This window comes from Amphiura filiformis, chromosome 6 (genome assembly GCF_039555335.1).
Source record: "Amphiura filiformis chromosome 6, Afil_fr2py, whole genome shotgun sequence".
Taxonomy (NCBI): domain Eukaryota; kingdom Metazoa; phylum Echinodermata; class Ophiuroidea; order Amphilepidida; family Amphiuridae; genus Amphiura; species Amphiura filiformis.
This window is the reverse complement of record NC_092633.1, coordinates 38,300,609-38,323,152: the sequence shown is the minus strand read 5'-3', so window position 1 is coordinate 38,323,152 and position 22,544 is coordinate 38,300,609. Positions and strand designations below refer to the sequence as shown.

The 22,544-nt window shown below is 37.1% G+C and overlaps 1 protein-coding gene across 1 annotated transcript in view; it reads left to right on the top strand.

Moving 5' to 3' along the window:
* LOC140154254 (prolyl 4-hydroxylase subunit alpha-2-like) overlaps nucleotides 1-10,259 on the top strand; it is a 30,126-nt gene extending 19,867 nt beyond the window's left edge. The window contains exons 8-13 of the mRNA XM_072176842.1: nucleotides 1,810-1,995; nucleotides 4,519-4,572; nucleotides 5,264-5,323; nucleotides 5,993-6,061; nucleotides 9,072-9,168; nucleotides 9,838-10,259. Coding sequence (XP_072032943.1) covers nucleotides 1,810-1,995; nucleotides 4,519-4,572; nucleotides 5,264-5,323; nucleotides 5,993-6,061; nucleotides 9,072-9,168; nucleotides 9,838-9,914 — 543 coding nt within the window. The 3' untranslated portion in view covers nucleotides 9,915-10,259. The remainder of the gene's footprint in view (nucleotides 1-1,809; nucleotides 1,996-4,518; nucleotides 4,573-5,263; nucleotides 5,324-5,992; nucleotides 6,062-9,071; nucleotides 9,169-9,837) is intronic.
* Nucleotides 10,260-22,544: the final 12,285 nt, after the last annotated feature.

Below are 22,544 nucleotides of genomic sequence, written 5' to 3'. Positions count from 1 at the left end.
ATACGACTACCATCTCTGGTCTGTCGTACCATATTAAAAGCCTACGTGCATAAAACTTGGCCTATAAACACTTTAGTTTGATTCCGTGAAATCAAACCGCACGAATATCCTCTCGGATCTCTCATGCAAGTGTGCATACATTAATATACAACATAGAATCCAAACTTGATCCATGTCTCGGTTATCTAAATTAAGATAACCGGTGGGCTCTTATTGAGTACAAATACCATTTCTGGACTTCTGTACGATTTTGATGGATAACAACATCCAATCTTGTTGAATTCATTTTAACTTAAGCTCGAATTAAAGCTTTCTTTATATTTCAAAAAATCACATTCCAACTGAAACTAAAATCAAGCCCATGTTACTTCAATGAAGTCAGAATGTGATGTGCAACTCTCTCATGTGTAGTGCGACCATGGCCTATGTGTAAACACTTCAGCCAATCAAAATATCGACCACACCATGCACGCCCAAGTCACGTGCAAAGCACAAATATCCTTTTCGATATTTTAAAGGACAGTTTCTACACAACACGATCAAGAAAACAGTTTGACTGTAGATCCTAAAACAAAGCTACTATACATGTTCAGAGCAACAGTGAAATTCCATAATCTTACTTCTGGGTAGCGTTTGTTTGTTCTTGGATGGGTTTGTTATAGTTTTTTTTTTTAATGATTTCGCCAAGCATCGATCGCGGTAAATGGATCATACATGAAAGTAAGTACCATTGATAGCTTTTCTTTTCATGCGTCAATAGATAAGCGGATTAAAACTTGGCCGATCGAAGTCGTTGTGGTTCCTTCTCATCTCTTTCTTCCATGATTATACATGGGTGCTCTTTTCTTGCTTTCAGCTTGATTTATATATCGTTGGCCAAATTACATGAAATATAACATTTACATAAAATTCTATTAAAAACATTTTAAATAAAGTCAATCAAATTACTAAAAGAAATTAATTATTACACTTGCTGAGGCAAAATCAGTTAAAATACACCCTTCAGCATGCACCTTAGACTATGCCATAGTCGATTTTTTTTACAAATAAAAATATGTTATTTGATCATTATGAACGCATTCAGTTGAACTCGAAATTATACTGATATTATTTAATTACATCAAAATACTAGTAATACTGGTTATGAAAAAGTTTATATAATTATATTAGTAACAGTGAAGTATACCTAGGCTTATTGAATGCAACATTGAATGGGCTTATTGAATGCAACATAATGGCACTTCAATACTGAACAGTTCTGATTTTAGAATCTGCCAGTTTAATAATCGCGAAAGCCCAAGTTAAAAATCGACTATGTACATTGAATTTTTAACAGGACTTTGACCGGGGACTTAGTTCATAACACACACTGTCAATCATAATTGTTTATCAATCTAATTTAACCGCGCGTACGTACCAGACGCGCTCATGCACCTAGTACACAAAGCTAACAAACAGAGCGAGTACGGTGACTAAAAAGATCAGATGTGAAAATCTATCAATTGTGCACAAATTAATTAAACCAGAGTTTTAAGAGTATGCACAATGGGCAAGTGGACTACGGAGAAGTCTACATACACCTCCACCCACCCCTCCACACGCACCTCACACCGATCACCCATATCCCCTCAACATACTCACCCCACCCACAAAATGCACTAATAAATTAATTTGACCCGTCAGTACATTGTTCCGAAAACTTGGCTACTCCACTGTTCAATGGTGTTTGACTGATCAGCGGTGATACTGAGGAAGAGTGTCAAACTGTGTCACCATATATTCCATATAAGAGGAACTATTATTTTGCAGATGGCACCATCACAGATTGGGTCAACCAGCGGTGGTGAAACTGAGGTGAATAATGAGATACGAGTAAGCAACATTGCCTGGCTATGGGAAGTATTCGATAAAGCTGATGAATTGGGCAAAATCCTTCCACGAGTAGAGGACTGTTCAAACCTAAAGACAGGCCATAACGCATCAGAGCCTCTGCAGGTACTACCCTAACCGTTATGATTGTACCGTGTGTCCCAAAAAAGGTTACATGTAGATTTTTAAAAATAATCTAAGTTAATGTTAACAAATATAAATATCCTTTTTATGACATAATCTATGTACCCTCTAGTACTACTAGTACCCCTGTGAATGTCAAGTTCACAACTTACGCACTTAGTCCGCATTCCATGCATTCCTGAGCAAGCTCTTTACGTGACCGTCACAGCCACCGTGCATTTGGTGGGGCACTTGAGTAGGCCCAGCCATAGCATGGTAGATGCAGTATTTTATTCTGATAAACAAAGAATAAAACTTATTCAGTTTTATTTCAAGAGTTCAGTCAGAAATGTAAAAACAAACGAAGCAGCGATTTCAAGTCAACAAAATCCAAACAAGGTCTAAATGCATTATTCTTTTCACTATGTTGATGATAGGAGATAGAGCGTGCAGAATTACTGCTTTCACTAAAACGTGTTCTTTTCTAATGACCATCTTCCTTTATTTGTTATTACCAAGAGTCAAGAAGTTCTAAAACTGATTTATTTTCAGTGTACAATATCTAAATTTTCAATATGTTTCTTTTGTACAATAAAAAGTAATAAAGACAAAATCTAAAAACAAAGGTGTATGTGTGTGTTCAACTTTCGTTGTGCAATATTTTGATGGTTAGCCACTCTTGACACCCCTGTCATCTGGCGCTCATAAGTTAAGTTGCTTTTAAGATACGGAATTGAAACTTAGCAAACAGTTACAAGAAGGATCAATAAATAATATCTGAAAAAAATTGTTTTTGTTGTACCATCACAAAATGCGGTTCATTTTCTACATGTAACCTTTTAATGGGCAACTTGTATGTTTGCTTATTGGCTTATGCATGCCAACACCGTCCCACCCGCTCCCCACCTCACCATAGATACTTATTAGCATGGGCGACTTCCTCGACCCCTAGGGGGCGCCCCCTCGCGTACCCTCGGAACGGTTCATGCAAACTCAAGAATTGGTCCCCAGCATTGGAGCAATCTTTCATGAGAATTTAGATCACCGTGTGCATGGTTCTTGACTGATTTAATCTGAGCTATAAATAAAAATTCCTTTAAAAGGAATAGGGCGAGCAAATGAAAACATTGTCAAGAGAAATGAAAGAATGAGTAACCCTTCACAATTAAAAACAGGGAAAATATTACACAACATCGATTTCCAATGGGGGAATAACACAAAACGTATAAACAAAGTTAAAAGAGTTTCGTTTATGTTATTCCCCCATCATGTTGTGTCATATGTTCTCTGATTTTAATCTTATCCATTGCTAGTGTGAGTGTGACACTGTTATATCCGTTTGGATCCATCCTTTGGTTCCCTGCTGGTCAGTTGGAACAGATTTTCCCTAATTTTATATTAACCCTTCACATCATAACGTTTTACATTAACATTTTATATAAAACATTGTTATAATTTTTGTAGATAATAGTTATTTAAAACATTTTCGTTATCATACCTCGAGTTTTTTATCATCAGATGAGAAGACTTTTGCTCATCTTCTCTGGTGAGACAACAGGTCTGGGCTATCTTTCCCAGGTATCTTTCCATGTCAAAGTTTCAAAATCTATCATATCTATTTCCTCAATATATTGTTTTGATACAACTTATGAGGGGAAAAGTTTGATCATGATTAACATAACTGTATTTCAAAGCGTCAAACTATATCATTATTTTGTCCAAACAAATATAATCCAGGGAATAAAATATTCAATTATTCATTCAAAGGTTTATTTATTTTATTCAACCTGGGCCATTTCTACTGGTGCTATATACATGCAGGACAGGGCTGCACATGCATTCTAATAATTTGTCTATAATACATTATACAAGCATCAGCAAGCATAATTTTTTACAAGATTTGAAAAGTAAATAGCCTATGTACACACTGAACACAATGCACAAGCTATAAAGTACATAGTGAAGCTGTCAGTATAAAATTATGACCTTTACGATGCTATTAATTTAGCCCAAAGATTAGGAAAACTAGCAAAACTGGAGAACTGGTACTGTTCAAATAAAGACATCTGCAAATCTTGCTGCATTTCCAAATAGTATTTCTATTCCTTAAATAATTATTTTTGTTATTTCTTTTAATACAAACAGATTACTGCCTATGATGACTTTATCGTATTACTTAAATATCAAAATCAAGTAATAATTACAAAACTCGCCGTAAACTATCACCACTGTGGGTTTTGGGGGTATATAACCACCACAAATATTTTCTGCAACACTGCATGTGAAAAAGTAGGTCAATAGTCAGACAAATATAGGGCGGGTGCGGCTATGCCGCAGTCGCCCAAAAATGCAGCTATTGGCTGTTGGGCCTATTATGTCTTGGTTTAGATTATACAGGGGTAAAAATAACTGGTACCTTAATTGTTTTGCTGTCTGTAGAGTGGTCTCACAAGTGGAGTAGCCACACAATCATTTTCAGACCATCACATTTTGTTCATGTAGATTTTACTTTTATTTTATTTTCAGGTAGCTAATTATGGACTGGGAGGTCATTATCACGCTCACTATGACGATCTTACGGTTGGTTTTCAAACATAGCTAAATATGTTTTGATCTGTTCTTCCATAATACGATTCTCTGGCCCGTTCCCCAGGCAATAACCTGTAACCCGATCTAGTCCTCTACTATATATATGTCTTTGTGTATAAACTTTTTTCAGATTCGGAAATTTGAAGATGATGCTAAAATCACTGAATATCCCTTTATTTAGCTGCATACACCTCACTTTTGAACCACAGCAGAAAGTATTGCATTGATGAAAGTATGTTAAATCACACATGAACTTTTCCATACTATACTAGTAATTCGCCAAGGTACTATAGAATGTTCATTAATTGGGCTATTCCAGAAATTAATGGCACCCCCCAGAAGACGTGTAAGTTTGTACCATAAATATTTGGGAATTCCCAGACCAAAATGTTATCCAAGAAAAAATTGGGAATTCACATTTTGACAATAAAATGATTTAAAATTGGGAATTCCCACACGGTAAGAATAAGAATACCTTCTATAGAAGTTGCATGGATTTTCAACTGGAAAAGCCATTCTCTGCATGCTGTGCCTTTCAAATGGAGTTGCCCAGTTAATAGGTAATATCATTTGAAATTCACACTCACTGTGTGCAAGATATAAAAGTCATGTTTTCCATATGAATTTCTACTGGAATAACCCACTCTTGATGCAATTTTGTTTCCTTTTTTACTTATTTCAGGAAGGTGTTAGTGAAGGACATCTAGGAATGGGAAAAAGAATTGCTACAGTTTTATATTATGTAAGAGCTTATTTTGTTTTAAGTTGTCGAATTTTATTGGATTTATGCGTATATTATCGGTATTATAGCGCAAAACTATGGTAACGTGTGTACTTTTGGTTATACGCTCTACCAAAGGGTGGGGGGGCTCACGGTTGTTTGACGGCACGTAAAACCGGGTAATTTTAAGTAAAGTTGAACAACGATGGCACTAAATCGTGTTTGCAAATTTACAAGGGGTAGACATTTGTATAATGGTATTAGAACATCAGAAATGACAAGGACATTTTCAAAATAAAAACTTTTATCATGAAGTAAGGAATAAGTGGTATTATTTGACTAATTTAAATTTAAATTATATGTAAATACCGCCCTCAATTTGTACACAAATGTACATTTTATAGAAAAAACAGACAAAGATTAATAATTTGATATATAAACGCAAAGCTATGAAGTTAAAATAGCAACAAAAATATATGTACATTGTACATGTATATTATTAGTGTAATAGCTGTTGGTAACGAGCGAAATTTCCAAGGGGGCAAACTTGTAAAATTGTTCTGCTAACTCGTGTGTCATTATGACTTTACTGGAACCGATGCACAAGAAGCACCCATAAATTTTAATGATGGTCCCAATCAGGTAAAATTTGGTAGTAAATGCAAATAAAACCCATTCATTTTTTTCTAGCTGTCGGATGTAGAGGCAGGGGGTGCAACAGTCTTTATCAACGCGGGAATAAGAGTGCCGCCAGTTAAGGTATGTTTCGTGTTTATAATGTCATTTAGGGGCTTCGCAATAATTGTGTGTGTTTGTTATTTGTATTATTTTGTTTATTAAAGGGGCTATGTGGGGATTATTAACAAAGGTCAAAGGATTATTAACAGGTCAAAGGTCAAGTAATTTTTATCAATATTTTGTTTAGAGTCATGGGGATTAGGTGAAAGGTTGATTTTGGTCAAACTTGTCGGTGGAGAATTTAATGTCAGCAACAGACGTAATGAAAATGGCATGAAATGTTTTTCACAAGCAGATAGATCACGTAAAAGAGACGAACTTGTCTCCACCCTCAATGATCAATGAGTCAACCTTCTTGTTGTCATGACTGTTATTGTTCAGCCAATCAACCCAAATTAAACACTTTAAATGGTCTGAACATATAGTATTTGGTCTACTTGAACGATTTCCTAACGTTTTCTCCATCGTTTTAGGGCGTGCTCCCCCAAAAAAAAAACAACACCACAACAATGTACCAGAAATCTCTTGTCCTATCCTTTTGACCTGCACTGGCAAAAAATGCTTGGACCTACGGCCTGTCAGAAAATCTTTGCTCCCCACAAGTCACCACCCGTATAAGTCAACACTCAGGGATACAAGTAACTATTACACCATCTTTGAACGTGGTTAAGTTTAGGAACAACCGGTTATTACAGCAGTAGGGCTAAAGGTCATAGAGAAAATGCAAAATGACAGGTCACTTAGCATATGCGAGATGGGGTACCAGCATTGGCCATCATGCATAGTTTTCATAATAACGCATGGCGGGTGTCAAATAGATGGTACTAGATGCAAGACGTGGTCATAGACCCCCGGCATAGACCATCAACCTAGCTGGGAGTGTTGGTATTTTGTAGCTATGACCTTTGAATTTGACCTCAGATGACCTTTACGATTTGATACTCACCCAAGTGCCGGGGATTGTTTTCCCCGAGTTACAGCCCGATTGAAGCAACTTTAAATTTGACCTGACCTTGCATGACCTTTCTAGTTTCTTACTTCCCAAATTGTCAGGGATTACTTTCCACAAGTTACAGCCCGGTCGGAGCAACTTTAAATGTGAACTGAACTTTGACTTCGGATGACCTGTAAGGTTTCATAGGCTACGTGCCAGTGCCATGACATAAAATACTTAAAATCACTGGCTCCGGATGGAGCACAGAGATGTAGCAAGTTCAACCTTGGTACAGACTTCCTTTTCATGTGTTATCAGTTAACTAAAGTGATCTTGGTTTGTTTTTAAATGGTTTGGTGCTGGCTCTGGACAGAGAGAAAAACAAAGCAGGTATCCGTATTGATATAGATACCAGGGAATTAACCCGGATATGATTGAAAATCCTCTGATTGATATCATCATAACTCAACAGTACAATCCAGAACAGTCGCTCCTACTGCCCAGCTGATGTGGGCTCAGATCACACCGTAGTGATCACAAAAGTGGTTTTAGCACCAGTAAGAACCAAACGCTTGAAAACAACTCCAAAAAGCTATGACGTCAGCAGGCTTGCCAACTCCTGATTGCAGATGAGTTCGGACCCGAGATTGGCAGAGGGAGGCCCTTTGGGAAATATCTGCGATCAGTTGGAGTAGACAACTAACTGGCATGGTGAACCTCATTGAAAGAATGTACGAGCAAACCAAATGGTCAGTCGTGATAAATGGAATGATCACTGATTGGTTTGAAGTCATAGTTGGTGTGAGAAAGGGCTGTCTTCTCTCTCCTTGCCTCTTCTATCTATATCTGGAGTTCGTCATGAACTTAAGGACATCCAGAATTTAGGCTCTGGTGAGCAGATGGGTGACATGTAGCTACATGTGCATTAACAATATCCGTTATGCAGATGACACCACACTCATGAATATGGATTTTGAGAACCTGCAAATCTCCATTTATGATTTGGAAAAGGCACGAGGCAGCTGGGGAATGAAAATAATAATGCAAGATCATGTCTGACGATCTTAGAGATATCATGCTGAACCAAATGCCCATTGACACTGTAGAAGAGGATATTAAACTTCGCACAAGTTGGCAGTCTGTGCATTTGGTAGACTGAAAAATACCATCAGGTCTAATCATGTCATCACCAGATCTCTTAAGTAAGGATCTGCCAGTTGCTCATCCTCCCTTTCTTTGGGTCAGAATCCTGGGCGTTACGTGAATCCAATCGCCTTAGTTTCCATTCTGCAACAAAACATCAGACAGAGTCTCAAATTCACTAGCTCCATCAATGATGTTATTTGTTGGAGACGTTTGAAATGGGCAGGGTATATCTTCAGGGTGTCTCAACTATTCTTGAACGGGGCGCCTTCCCCACCAATGAAGCCTACATAAATGACCTCAGCGACAAAATGACCACCAGAACGTCCACCAATCAGATGGAAGGACCAAATGCAAAGTGACCTGGAAATAATCCCACAGCAGCGTACGCGTCACAAGCAGCGGACAGAACTGTGCAGCTATGTGAAGATGATTTCAGTTTGCGAGGCTCTTCCTATAATACATGTAACTCCCCTGCTTAAAACCTTCATGTAATGGTAATGTGATGTTTCAGACTCTTGAAAGCTCGTTAACCTGTCCACTATCTTCTGGCAATGTGGATATACTGCCCAGATAATCAATAATAACTATAGCGATAATTTGGACAATTTCGAACAAAATGAATACAATTATATTTGTATCTAAAAACAATGACCAAATAATCATTGTTTTCAGCGTTTTTGTCAGTGTTTCCATTCTAATTTGCTCGTCTTCATTAGTATGTAAGATTAACAGTGTGAATGAGAGCATAATCAGAAATAGCTCAGAAGTATGGGCACTGCATGGCCGTGTTCAGGTCTGGTTTAATGTTAGTCTCGACCCCTGCGGGTTCTGCATATGAACTTATACATCTCGCCAGACCTGCACAACAAAACCATTATTTCTGGTCATGGTCTGTTTCTCACCATATCCACCACAATGACTCTGATACAAATAAATTTGATTATCAAACAGGGTAGTGCAGTTATTTGGTACAACTATTTGAAAAATGGCGAGATAGATCGACAAACACTTCACGCAGGTTGTCCAGTGTTAATGGGCTATAAATGGGGTAAGTGCTCCTGTCCGCCTGCATAGTACTTGTCAATTTTGGGCTTACGGCGAGTCGAACCTTCAGCTCATATTTAGCTCGTTTTAGGTTATTTTGGTTAAATAATAGGTTTATTTCTGACTTAATACATTGATCTTACAGGAAAATGAGTCAAGGAAGGTACTGGTCACATTTATATTTCCTTATGAGTGTTCGCTATTCCATTCCCAGTGAAGATCGTGCACATGGGGAGGGGGAGCCCATTACAATGAGCCTTGGGATCTCACACAGGTTGTCAAGTGCTGATGGGCTCTAAATGGGATAAGTGTCCGTCTGCGTGGTCCTTGTCAATTGTGGGCTTACGGACTTTTGGCCTGGTGGATTTTTTTGCACTAATTATGGATTTGACCGCTGATCAAGAAAGGTTATAGAAGGTAAAAAATTGAAAATCCTCTGATCTTGTTGAAATGTATACCAAATAACTCGCCTGATTACAAGGATTAAAAGATGTATAGTTTGTGCTATCTAGACACCTTGAGCAGTTAGAGTTGACGATTATCTGCAGTTAGCCAAATATTTTTTGATTTTGCAATTATCTGGCCTGGGTGGGGTAGACAACTGTAGCGACTTATGCCTATTGGATATTTTGCACTAATAGTAATTTAATCTACTCCTTACTTATTGTTGCAGCTTCCAACCTTTGGATTCGTGAGCATGCACAGGTTTTCAGACGTAAATGTGGACTTACACAAGATGATATATATTAGAACATTACCACTATTTTGAGACCAGGCACAACTCAGTCAGAATAAGCTCAGAGTATGTGCTATTTCATTTAAAATCTACCATGATATCACATGTGGAAGATTTAAGAAACATCTTCGGTTATATATATAAATGCGCTTTTATAAATGCGCACGTGACCAGATGGCCAGCGCCATGTTTGCATTACATCACTGTCAATCACTGAAATGGCGACCATTGAGGGAGTGGCTGCAGTTGTGACCTTGTTTCGTGGCTAGCACTGGCAAGGAACATTGGCTGGAGGTTCGATGCTATAAATTTGCAAGGATAAATCATGGATATCGAAGGATCATGGTTATTGCACATCACCCCCCCATGTACAAACATAACTATTTTTTATTTTTTTAATTTATTTATTATTTATTTTTTATTTTTTTTTTTTTTATTTTATTTTTTTTTTATTTACAGATTTTGGTGATTTTTTGGGTTATTTAAAAAAACCGACCGACCGACCGACCCTACTTGAAAGGTCCTTCCGCCCGTAGAACAGGATTTCTTTTTTTCTTCGCCTTACTTATAATTTAATAAATATTATTTGTTCCCCCTTTCGGCTAGGCAAAATACACCCTCCCCCCTTTTACACTCATAAATAAATCATAAATTAATTGTTTTTTTGCTAAGTTTCTCCTTCCGTGTAAAGTAAAACTTTTAAGCCGTTTGAAACCAAACTGAACAAAATTGACGTATACAATTACAATACCGTAAAACCTCGTCTACAAGCATATATAGGGTTTTTGATGAAAGCTTAACTTTAACGAACCAGGCGTATATATACCAATACAATAGATTGGTTTTACAATAATACTTGTTTTTATATGCTTGGATCTGTAATTTATTTGCTCAAACTCCATAATGGCGCCTGGAATAATTTAGCTTTCCACAGAAGCACTCTATATGCTTGTAGACGGGGTTTTACGGTATATAATACCATGACAATAATGTGTATGACGATCCAAGTAGCCGAATAAACCATCCATCACATACGGGATTGTATGTCAAATTGTCATATAACGTATGAGCGTGATGTATAGTATACGAGTTTTCCTCAACATCTTTCAGCCGGGATGATTAGACATGTACAGTCATCTACGTGTTTATACTCTAAATTGTACGTCAAAGGGTGTACAGATTACCGATTTAGCATGGGGGACACAATAAAAAAAATTGTGTCCATTTTGATACTTAATTGAATGTGAGCGAGAGAATGAGTAAGTTAGGGTTGAGGAGGTCGGGCGTGACATCTAGCCTATTAGTTCGAGAGGGTCATTATTCCGAAAAGGGCTAAAGTTATATAGTTTAGTCAATTTACGTTAAAATTAGAGTTAAAATTAGGGTCAGGGTTATGTTCAGTGGCGGCACTAGGGGGGAGGGGAAATACTTATCTTGACTCCCAAATAAATAAATAAATCCATGACCCATTCCTTCCGAAGAAAATGACAGCCCCCTAAGTTCCCTATCATCACGTGCAAAATTATCAAATAACATCATCGGCATCTACTCAGTTCTGACCTTAATTCCAGTAAGAATCACATTTCGTCATCACTATTGGCAATTGCCACGCCCATTTAGCATGGAAATAATGAAATATAAGTTTTTAAATCAGCTATATCTAGCTTTTCCGTCATTTTTTTTTTTTCGTAATGGAAAATCCAAATAAAGAGTTTATGTTTCGGGTCAAATTATTTTCCCTTTGCAATCAATGCCACTATTTTGCAAAAGCAATTTTCCTTGTAACCTGTCATTTTCGCCTATACTTTTGCGTGTGGAATTTGTGCACATCCGGGTACCTTACATCGTTGAACACGGTATGGCGACTTGTAGATGTCACGTGCGCATTTATATATGCGCATTTATATATAAAACCCGAAGTCCACTGGTACTTGAACCATTACAGGTGTAATATGATCGTGACAACTCTAGCAGCGGTGTTTTGGATTCTTTGCAGTTTATTGAGTTCTTTGTCAGGGAGTCCATATAGGATGCTATTGCAATTTAATAACAGTAAAATGTAATTTAATAACAGTACAATTTATCTTTTTATATTAAAACCGGGGAGACCCGGTTTTATTCATATACGTCGAGCGCGATGCTCATATGCTCCGTGCAGTATTACATGTAATACGATCGGCGAATTTGTGTACATCCGGGTACCTTACATCGTTGAACACGGTATGGCGACTTGTAGATGTCACGTGCGCATTTATAAAAGCGCATTTATATATATACCCGAAGTCCACTGGTATATGGCTTTACCCAGAAGCTATATCTTCCAAAACTGAAGTGGAGTGAGTATTTCAAATGAAACTTACCCACAATCCCGGTCAAAAGTAGTTGGAACACTTATATAAAAGTAAGGACCGTTTTTAAACCTTATTTTGTTGGATTGCCGTGAAACTCGCTGGATGTGATTACCATTGAGCCCTTTGTTATTATATTGACCAAAGCGCACATTTTTCAATTCAGCTTACAACAAGAAAATACTTGAGTAGCCTATTTCACGGTATTTTTCAGTATGTCATTGGTGGTATTTACCAATAAATACCGATATTTACCACCCGGTTAATACTGATATTCTACACTCAAATAAAACTTATGAAACATGATCGTCATCTGTGGCGTTGTCTTTTTTAAAGGCAGTTCTTGTTTGAACCTAATTTTCCGTACACTTGACAAACTTAATTTTCGCTTTTTTTTGATGCGGTGTGAAATCCGAACTGTTTCCTATTCAATACTAGTACAAACCTCCCCCTGCCGCACCAATCAATGTTGAATTTCTATATACATGGCCAAAAAACAACTACCAACATTGAAGTATCCATGTTTGAAGTACCCATGTTAAAGTGTTGCAACCGATTTGACCGGGATTGCAGTTATCTAATCTATTTGCAATCCATATTCCTTATGTAGAAATCTTGAGATTTATTTTCCACAAGAGAAGTGTGAAATTCACCTGGAATGGCCCATAAAATATACTGTTTTGCCTAGTTTATCTATATCTCATGACAAGGGCGATACACACACTGCTACCACAATAAAAGGAAGTAACGAACTGTTTGTTTGTTTGTTTGGGTTTTTTTTTTAGATGTGAAGCAAAAACATATAGATTGTTCACACGAGCAACATGAAACTGACGTTTTAACTAATAATGATTATGTAATGTACTTAATCAGTAATGTCAAGTGTATAACAATATTATGATTTATTGGTTTAAAATAATGAAAGTGTCCTATACTTCTTACGTGGTGTTTTTTTATCAGATCTCCTAGTACATTATTGGGTATGCAAGTAGGCGCCTACTTTTCATCTGATTTTTCAACTTTTCAAATTGAGATAGAACTTAACTAAATTTTAGAAAGATGTTGATGTTATTGCTTAATTTATTAAAACAAATGCCCCTTAGTTGACGGAAAAACCTGTCCTACGGGTCCGTCATTTAACGACGTAAAAATTAAAAAAATATTGTATGAACCCTTGAGGTTTTGACTTTTAAAACCTACATTTTGGTCAGTAAATGTGCTTGGATAGGTAGTTTTCAACAGATTTACCACATTCGCCTTGCTATAACATTGAATTGCGTTACCTGTTGACCTAATGACGAAAAATGTTTTTAGGGAGAAGTGTTAGCTTTCGTTTGATATTTTTTTAAATCTGATTGGATGAAGGGAACACTTGAGGTTTCGACAAAACCCAATCACAGAGGCCTATTTTTCAGCTAGAAGCTCCAGAGCTCTTACGATGCTATGCACTGTAGTGTAATCAAAGACTGTGTGGAGACAAATTCACCGCTTGCTTGGAAGCTCTTGCACGAAAATGTGTGCTCAGGTGTATCGAGGTGGAAATTGCATAGATGGTTTATAAAAGAATCGTTTTTGTATAGAAACCATATGAGAGAGAAAGAGAGGGGAAGGGAGAGCGAGAAGAAAGAAGAGGAAAGAATAACGACAGGGAGCAGTGTCGCACACTGGTTAAGGTCTTTGTCTCTATATTACTGTTGGAGGTTCCGGGTTCAAATCTCCGCAGGACCAAACAAATACCCCCCCCCCCCCCAACAAGACTAATGCACTTTGCTCAGTGAATTTATCCGTATGTGAATTATCCATATCATAATAATATATTCTAAAAAAAAAAAACGTTTCAAAACGTAAAAAGGGGCCAAGTTTAAAAAATCTTTCCTGTGTGGCTTTTCACCCTTTTTTAAACTTGGTCCCATTCAGTAAAGTAGTAATAACATGAAGAACGAGTAGTCGAGTATTATATATACTTAGCAAATTGACTCTCTGTCAACCTGCTACATATAGGCCCTACATCTGTACATAAGGCGCAGAATCGTACAAGACGATGAAGAATTTAACCAAGTGAGTATTTGCTACTTGTGCGTAAATAAAAATACATTATAACGTCTTTACGGAAAAACGTCAATCACGCACGAACATTAATTCATTTACTCTACAAAGTGAACACTGACAACTAAGAAAACAAACAAGTAGCCTAAAGACGACTTCGTATGGGTCTTTAGAAACTTTCATAAATGGGACCAAGTTTAAAAAGGGTGAAAAGCCACACAGGAAAGATTTTTAAACTTGGCCCTTTTACGTTTTGAAACGTTTTTAGTAGATATTAATTCTTTTTTTGAGGTAAAGAAATATTGCGCGGTTAGTGGTTCTTTGTAGCCATGCGAGGCGAACTAGTTGGATATCCATATTTCGCGGTTAATGGTTCTTTGTAGCCCTGCGGGGCAAACTAGTTGGATATCCATATTTCGCGATGAGTGGTTTTTTGAAGCTTCGAGGGGCAAGCTAGTTGGATATCCATATTTCGCGATGAGTGTTGGTTTTTTTAAGTTTCGAGGGGCAAACTAGTTGGATATCCATATTTCGCGGTTAGCAGTTTTTTGTAGCCCTGCGGGCAAACTAGTTGGATATCCATATTTCGCGGTTTGTGGTTCTTTTAAGCCCTGCAAGGGGCAAACTAGTTCGATATCCTCATTTCGCGGTTAGTGGTTTTAACGACCCGTAACCACCCCAATCAGCTGCATGGGGTAAAAGAATTATTAAAAAATTAATAGCTGAACCCCGGGAGCTGAACCCAATAGTTCAGCCAGGGACTGGAAACGACATATTGATGACTATATATAGAGTGTATTCAATAAACCCAAGCGGAACGAGAGCTGCTAAGTAACCGCTATCCGAACCATAAACACATGCATGATCAGACAACGAGTGTTCAATTTCCTCATAGCTTCCCACGTTGTACACGTCAGTCGAATTTGGCGGTGTTGGTTTGTAGCTGTTTGTTAGCCCTCCAAGTTATAACATCGTTCACTTTGTGTTGAACATTGTATGTGGGCCTCACTGTAATAACATAATGATCAGTCTGATCAGTGTGGTATCATTTCAAGAGGTCACTTCACATGATTAAGCTAAACAGCCTAATTCGGCCCTGATTTGGTAAAATGATCTAACTTGAAATTAAAATCGCTGTTTCGAGAAAAAGAGCTTTAAAGTTTGAACACTTGACGTTTTTCTTTTGAATAAAATAAATTATTAAACAGATCTAATGTCTTAGAAAATATATAAATCTCATTATTTGGTGCAGAAAAAGTTAAGAGTCCCACGTAACATCGCATGGTAAAAAGTGAAAAGTAATTGAACAAAATGGTGTTGTTCAACGATGTTTTAATATAAAATTATAAGGATTTATAGGCGCTACCGCCCCAATAGCAACACATTTTGATGTATAGTACAATTTTTTCACATTTTCCGCCCTTTTTTCTTTACTAATTCTTTTTGCCGCCCCTTCTTCTTCCGCCGCCCCTCTTTTTGCCGCCCCTTCTTCTTCCCGTCGCCCCTTCGTTTTCGCCGCCCCCTGCTTTGACCCCGGGGGCTGGCGCCCCCAAAGCCCCCCCCCCCAAATACGCGCATGCTTACCTGACACACATATAATATGTTCAGTTATATTTATATATTTCGTAAACCAATGCAGATACGATGATATACAATGCAAATATTGTAAAATATTACTTATTTGGGACAAAAATAATACATCTTCTTTTGTTACATATTGCTAAAGGAATATAATACTGACAATATCACAGGAACTATTCAATAGTTTGACTTTGCTTTGTATATTCCTAACACGTTTTGGTGTCTTTTATTATTATCAGGTTTCCGTTTGAACAGTGGTCTGTTCCTTGTAGGGCATTTTCTTAATGCTTCTTTGTATTGTATTGCACTGAGGTGTAAATGCCTCCTATGTCATTCAGAAATATTTGTGAAGGAAAAAAATCCTGGATATATAGCTTCAAGGATATTGACCTTGGAATCTACTTTTAACCTCAACAGCGTAAGGGAACAAAACCATAGACCATAGAAAACAGTTATACTGTCTCTGCCTCGTATTGGTCCCATCTTGCCATTTAATTGATATACGCATTTCTTCTGTCTTGTCATATTTTTCTATAATATTTCATACAAGATTTATACATTTCCGGTATTTATACAAGTGTTGCATTCCTTTTCATATACGTCATTGTTCAAAATGTCTCCCAAATCACCACTTACCTGACACACATATGAAATGTTCAGTTATATTTATACATTTTAAAGCAACTCAGATACAATGAGATACCACACACCGACATCGCCTGGCTAATAATTACTTGGTGCATCAGAGATACTAAAATCAATACCCGGGGTCGATACACGTGAATGTGCTATGCACGAGTTTGATATGAGACGAAAATCTTTGGATACCGGGGTAGAAAATGATGAATATCTTCCCTAAATGATTTCGTCTAAAGAAGCCAGATGTGGTTTCTTGCACTATATGTTTTGAATAGATATGATAGTCGTTAGCTAGCGTCTTGAGAAAGAAGCTTGCGTCTTGAACTCAAAAACTGACAATAATTCTGATTGTATATGTGCCGACTAAATAGCGCAGTGTATAGGCCAATCGTGGAGGTAGTCTAAAAGCAGATGACATGTGGCGTACCATGGTCACTCACACACTAGCGAAGTCAGTCACACATGGTCACCGGGCTATTGTCAGTAGTCTTAGTCAGATGTCCTTCGGCCCATTATGCGACTCAAAACTATTAAACATGTCGGAACAAAATGGCCATGCCTGGCGGCGGATTCAACCTACCATGACGATTTCTGCCATGACGATATCGGGGCGATGACACTGTGTACCATGATATGAGAATAAAATACACTGTAAAATAAGTAAAATACTTCATCTACCTTCTTCATATAATATCTGATAATCTGCTGCTTGTAGTTCCTTATGTTACTGTTACATTAATGTGACGTGTTATCATTCGAAAGATGCAAAGCCTTCATAGCCTATTAAATATATTTCTTTATCCTTGAGCAATGTTCATGAAAGTTCAACAAATATGATATTATTTCAACATAATTATAATCTGGTAATAATCTGGTTTGACTAATTTGATTAAGACGGTAGTTTTCTACAGAAAAAAGATGTAACCATGCTTGTATGTTATATCATGAATGTTCTAAAAGAAGAAAATACCTAAACATAAACTTGCAAATATCAATAGATCCTTGTAGGAGCATATTTGACCTATATTCTCTTTGGAGTCACTTGAGCTGTAACAGAACAGACTTCCTTTCAGTCAAGTGGGGAAATGATGATGCCATTTAATCTCTTAACAGTATCAATAGAAGTCTGCCACAACATTCAATATATCGCGGTAAACTACGTCTGAACACTTGGCTATCTGTTACGATTCTGAGCTAGTGCAATCGGTGTATCGCTCTCACTAATATCACTTTAAAAAAAAAGGGGGGAAAAGCGCAGTGATTTATAGTGCGCTACGTACAGGCGCACGGTGGAGCACGGTGGCCGAGCGGTACGGGCTCCGACTCATAATCGGAAGGTTGTGGGTTCGAGCCCCGGCGACGCCATCGTGTTGTGCCCTTGAGTAAGGCACTTTATCTCGATTACTCCTCTCCACCCAGGTGTATAAATGGGTACCGGCATTCTTAAATGCTGGGAAGGTAACAGACTCGCTGTGGAGGAGGTGTAGCGATCCCCCTACAGCAACATTACATGGAGGAGTCTGGCCCAATCGCCAGTGAAAGAGAGATGGGCACTCCGATTACTGTTTATACAGGATCGTCTCCTTTACTTACGTACAGGCACAACGCCTAGACGTTGATCCACAAGCCTCAGCACACTTTACAGGTTGTCGCTGACCACTACGGCCCCACATCATTCCACAAACCATTAAACAACAATTCAGGGACTTTGCTGCTTCAAGAGCGCACACCCTAGACATTCCACAAATAACCATCACAACCAGGATCAGCTCCTCGAGTTTCGTACGGGTTACAACGAGACAAATTAGCAGTTAGTTCCTTGTCAAGGGGAATTTCAAGCTAACTCAATTTTTCCACGAGAGCGTACTAGACACCGCCAGGGTTCGAACCCGCAACCTCTCGCACCATAGTCGAACGCCTTATCGATTGAGCTAACTTGACTGCTTAGGTATCTCTACTCCACTGTGAATGTCGACATTGATCTTTTTGCTTTCGGCTCCGTGACTGACTTGGTGATGTGTAGCCAGTTCATCTATAAGAACATAAAACATTTTAAAATTTCTTATTTAGTTATTTGTGGAATAATTGGGATACACACTTTCTATATTTTACCTATTAATAGTACTGCTCCTGCTCTATTTTTTAATAATTGTTGTACCACATTATAGTTGGTACAAAACGTTACGTTGCTGAAACCTGATGCAATGCCAAATTATTTCAGATGCGTTTTCTTGAAGTATGTTTTAATATATTATCGAAACCACCTAGAAGATTGCAGTTAATCATACGGGATTTGAGCTAGAATATGTGATGGGATCATAGATCTTTGGTAATTTCTTCCGAAGTAAATTTGTCCGTTTCCCAGGCGTGAGAATATGTGAATATAGACAAATCAATACAGCCACTAGAGTACTATCCATCGCTGAAGACGAGGCCTCTATTTTATTAGCCTGAAAAATCTTGTTGGATATTTAATAATTCTTTATAAATCGGCAAAATTATGTACAATCTAAAAATTACTAACAAGTTACACATTTATCTTTTGTCTGGATGACTTCAATTCAGCCCCTAAAGTACTTTAGCATTGTTCATGATGTGCCCTATATTTACTAGCCTAGAATAGAAAGTCCTCTTGGAACATTAATCATTTCTCCTTTAGTATTTTGTCTTCTAATTACATAAAATAGACAGGTCAATACAGCCACTAGCGTAATTTACATTGTTAGTGATGAGACCTACGTCTATATATTAGCCTAGAAAATCCCTTGACCCAAATGTTTATCTCCCTTGTTGAGAACCCTTAACAGTCAAGCCCTGAAACAAAGAGGGAATTCCCTTTTCGAAATTCCTAAACTTAGAGTAGACCTGAAAGTTATCATTCATTAATCCATATTACATTATGTGTTGATCTTTCATCACTAATTATGTATAATTCTTAATTCTTTTCATGACAACCAGGAACGTAACGTGTCACGTGCTTAACCAAAAGGTAACAATATGACTTTGAGTCGTCAAATAAGAAATGTCATAAACCGTGGTGAAAATATGCTTGTCACAATAGGGTAATTGTTTTAGTTTTATGTTGCTTTTAAGTTCTATTTCACTACACAGTTTTCAAACTTTGATTTGATGAAAATCATGACCAACATGGGAGATATACTGATGATGCAATCTTACACAATGGAAGCAATATAGTGAAATACATTAACGCAAACAACATGAAATCATACACATATACGATAGTAATGCAATTAATGCCATACCATCAATGAATGACAGGTGTGCATGACAACTTATTCTTCTTCTTTACTAAATAGGTATGGTAATTACTGCTTGCCAATGACAATTCTCCCCAGATATCAAATAAGATTTCTGTCTGTTGCAATCACGACCGATTCCACTTAAAAAACACTTTATACTTTGTCCATTCTGTGAATGTTTTTATATGTCAGGTAGATAAAGGGTTGTTGTGGCAAATGTTATAGATGTGCTGAGATAATAGCAATTCATTCAGCTTCTTTTCAAGCAACAATGACAGACTACTTTCATAAGACAGAATTCAATTTGAATTGAATATAGCCCAAAAGCCGCAATCTTTTCCTTTCTAACTTCTGAAACTATCCAAAGAATAAGAGAAGCTATTGAATACCTCCTCTTTTTCTGCGGTAACATTTGCATTATCTTTTGAATCAAATACGCATTTCCTCACCAAAAGTATCAATTGTAGATAATTCAGGTAATGACATGGGTACTTCAATTTAGTATTAACCTTACCAGATAATAGCGGCTTGTTGTCAAATTTATTATTACATGGCACAAAATACAAAGCTTGAATGCAAAGAATAACTAAAATATTTGCAACAAAAGATAACTTTAGAAGAAGTTACAATGTTGGAACCGTCTGAACAAACGATACTAGCATTAGCAAACAATCATTAACCCCCTGAGTACTACCTGCCGATCTAACATGGCCTCTGATTGGTCAATTACATGATATTTTCACTTTAATCACCAATCAGAATGGAGCTTTGCAAATAATTGGCCCCATTTTTTTGTGGTGAAATTATTCTAACAATGTTGCTGATTGGTCCAATTGATAATGAAAACTTCTTTTTGGCCAATTGGCAGGTAGTTCTCATGGGGTTAAATAGAAAGTTCACAATTTTTTACAGTTCGAACCATTTATCCCGGAGTAGCAATATAGATCGTCTTGAAGGTCAAGTGAGATCAATGCCTTTTCCGTTTTTAACAGAGAGAATAGCTGATGAAACAAGAAATATCGTACTGGACAGCATCAGAAGATACATGGTGGTATTGTATTTCACCTTTTTATATGATCCTGTGTTTTCTTAGTAATAATATGCCAGGTGTGTCAGTTTTATAAAATAATACCGGGTTTGTTTGTTTTTTTGTCTCTCTCTCTCTCTCTTCATGCTTGTAATTTTCCTGCATTTTGGCCACCAATATATTTAGATTTGTTTTTAAATGCAAAATAACATAATTATTTCTAATTTATCAGTCCACAGATGGATTCATTAAGTTACTCTATACACTTTGGTAGAGTAGAGTTTGTACATACATGGAGAAAATGCTGCATTGAGCTTGCAATGATAAAATGATTGCATTGATATAATACCATGAGAAGCAGGGTCTGGAAAGACTACGTTGTTTGCAGTGATGAAATGGCATGAGAACCAGGGTCTGGAAAGACTAAATTGTTTGCAATGATGTAGTGACATGAGAACCAGGGTCTGTAAAGACTACATTGTTTGCAACGATGTAGTGACATGAGAACAAGGGTCTGAAAAGACTACATTGTTTACAATGATGTAGTGACATGAGAATCAGGGTCTGGAAAGACTATATTGTATGCAGTGATGAAATGGCATGAGAACCAGGGTCTGGGAAGAATACATTGTTTGCAATGATGTAGTCACATAAGAAGAAGGGTCTGAAAATATTACATTGTTTGCATTGAATGGCATTTGAACCAGGACCTGGAAAGACTACATTGTTTGCATATGGCATTTGATCCAGGTCCTGGAAAGACTACATCGTTTGAAACATTGTTAGGACATGAGAACCAGGGTCTGCGAAGACCTACATTATTTGCAATGATGTAATGAATTGAGAATATGGGTCTGGAAAGACTACATTGTGTGTAATGTTGTAGTGACATGAAAAACAGGATCTGCAAAGGAACATTAGTAGCAGTGTTGTAATTCCATGAGAGCCAGGGGCAAAAAGGCTATATGGTATTATTTACAATGATAAATTGACTTCCGAAACGGGGTTTGAACTAATATGTTGTTCATTAAGAACCAGTGTATGGTTTATAAAAATGACAACTTTGATTACTTGTGAAGTAGCTTCTTAATTTTATATGTCCTATTATGTGTCAAAAGTTAATCATTTTTAAAATTGGCACTACTTTTTGCACTGCCCTATGAGGATGAATTAAACATACTAGTAAAACAATTACAAACCACTAGAAGCGACTACCAAATTATTCTTCATCAAATCTTCAAATAAATGAAAAAATGAAAGCAAAATCTAAATATGACGTTAATTATGTATTGTACATTATTCTTAGATATAGAAGTATATAGAATAGGCGAGTATTAAGTTGGAGTTATTCCAACCATGTGTAATGTGAACTAAATCGTAAAAGTAGTAATTGGCATAGAAATTCCGTTTAAAAATTAAGCCCTAAATTATGATCTACAGTAATGCCGCTATCCGTAAGACCAACGATAGAGGCGCCCTCTATAGTCAGTACAAATTAAAAGAACGGTTTGTATAGTATGGGTGTTCATATATCAGAAAACCACTTTTATTACAATCAAAGAATAAAGGGTGATGATGTAAATAAACAATGCGTCTTAATTAATACGTAAAAAAGTAGGCGAGGCGCAGCTATCTGATTAAAAGACAGGAACATAATATTGAAAAAACCCACGCATAGTTTAATAACTAATCAAATCAATTAAAACACACAGATGTTTTGATTTGATTTGTTCGAGTTTTGAC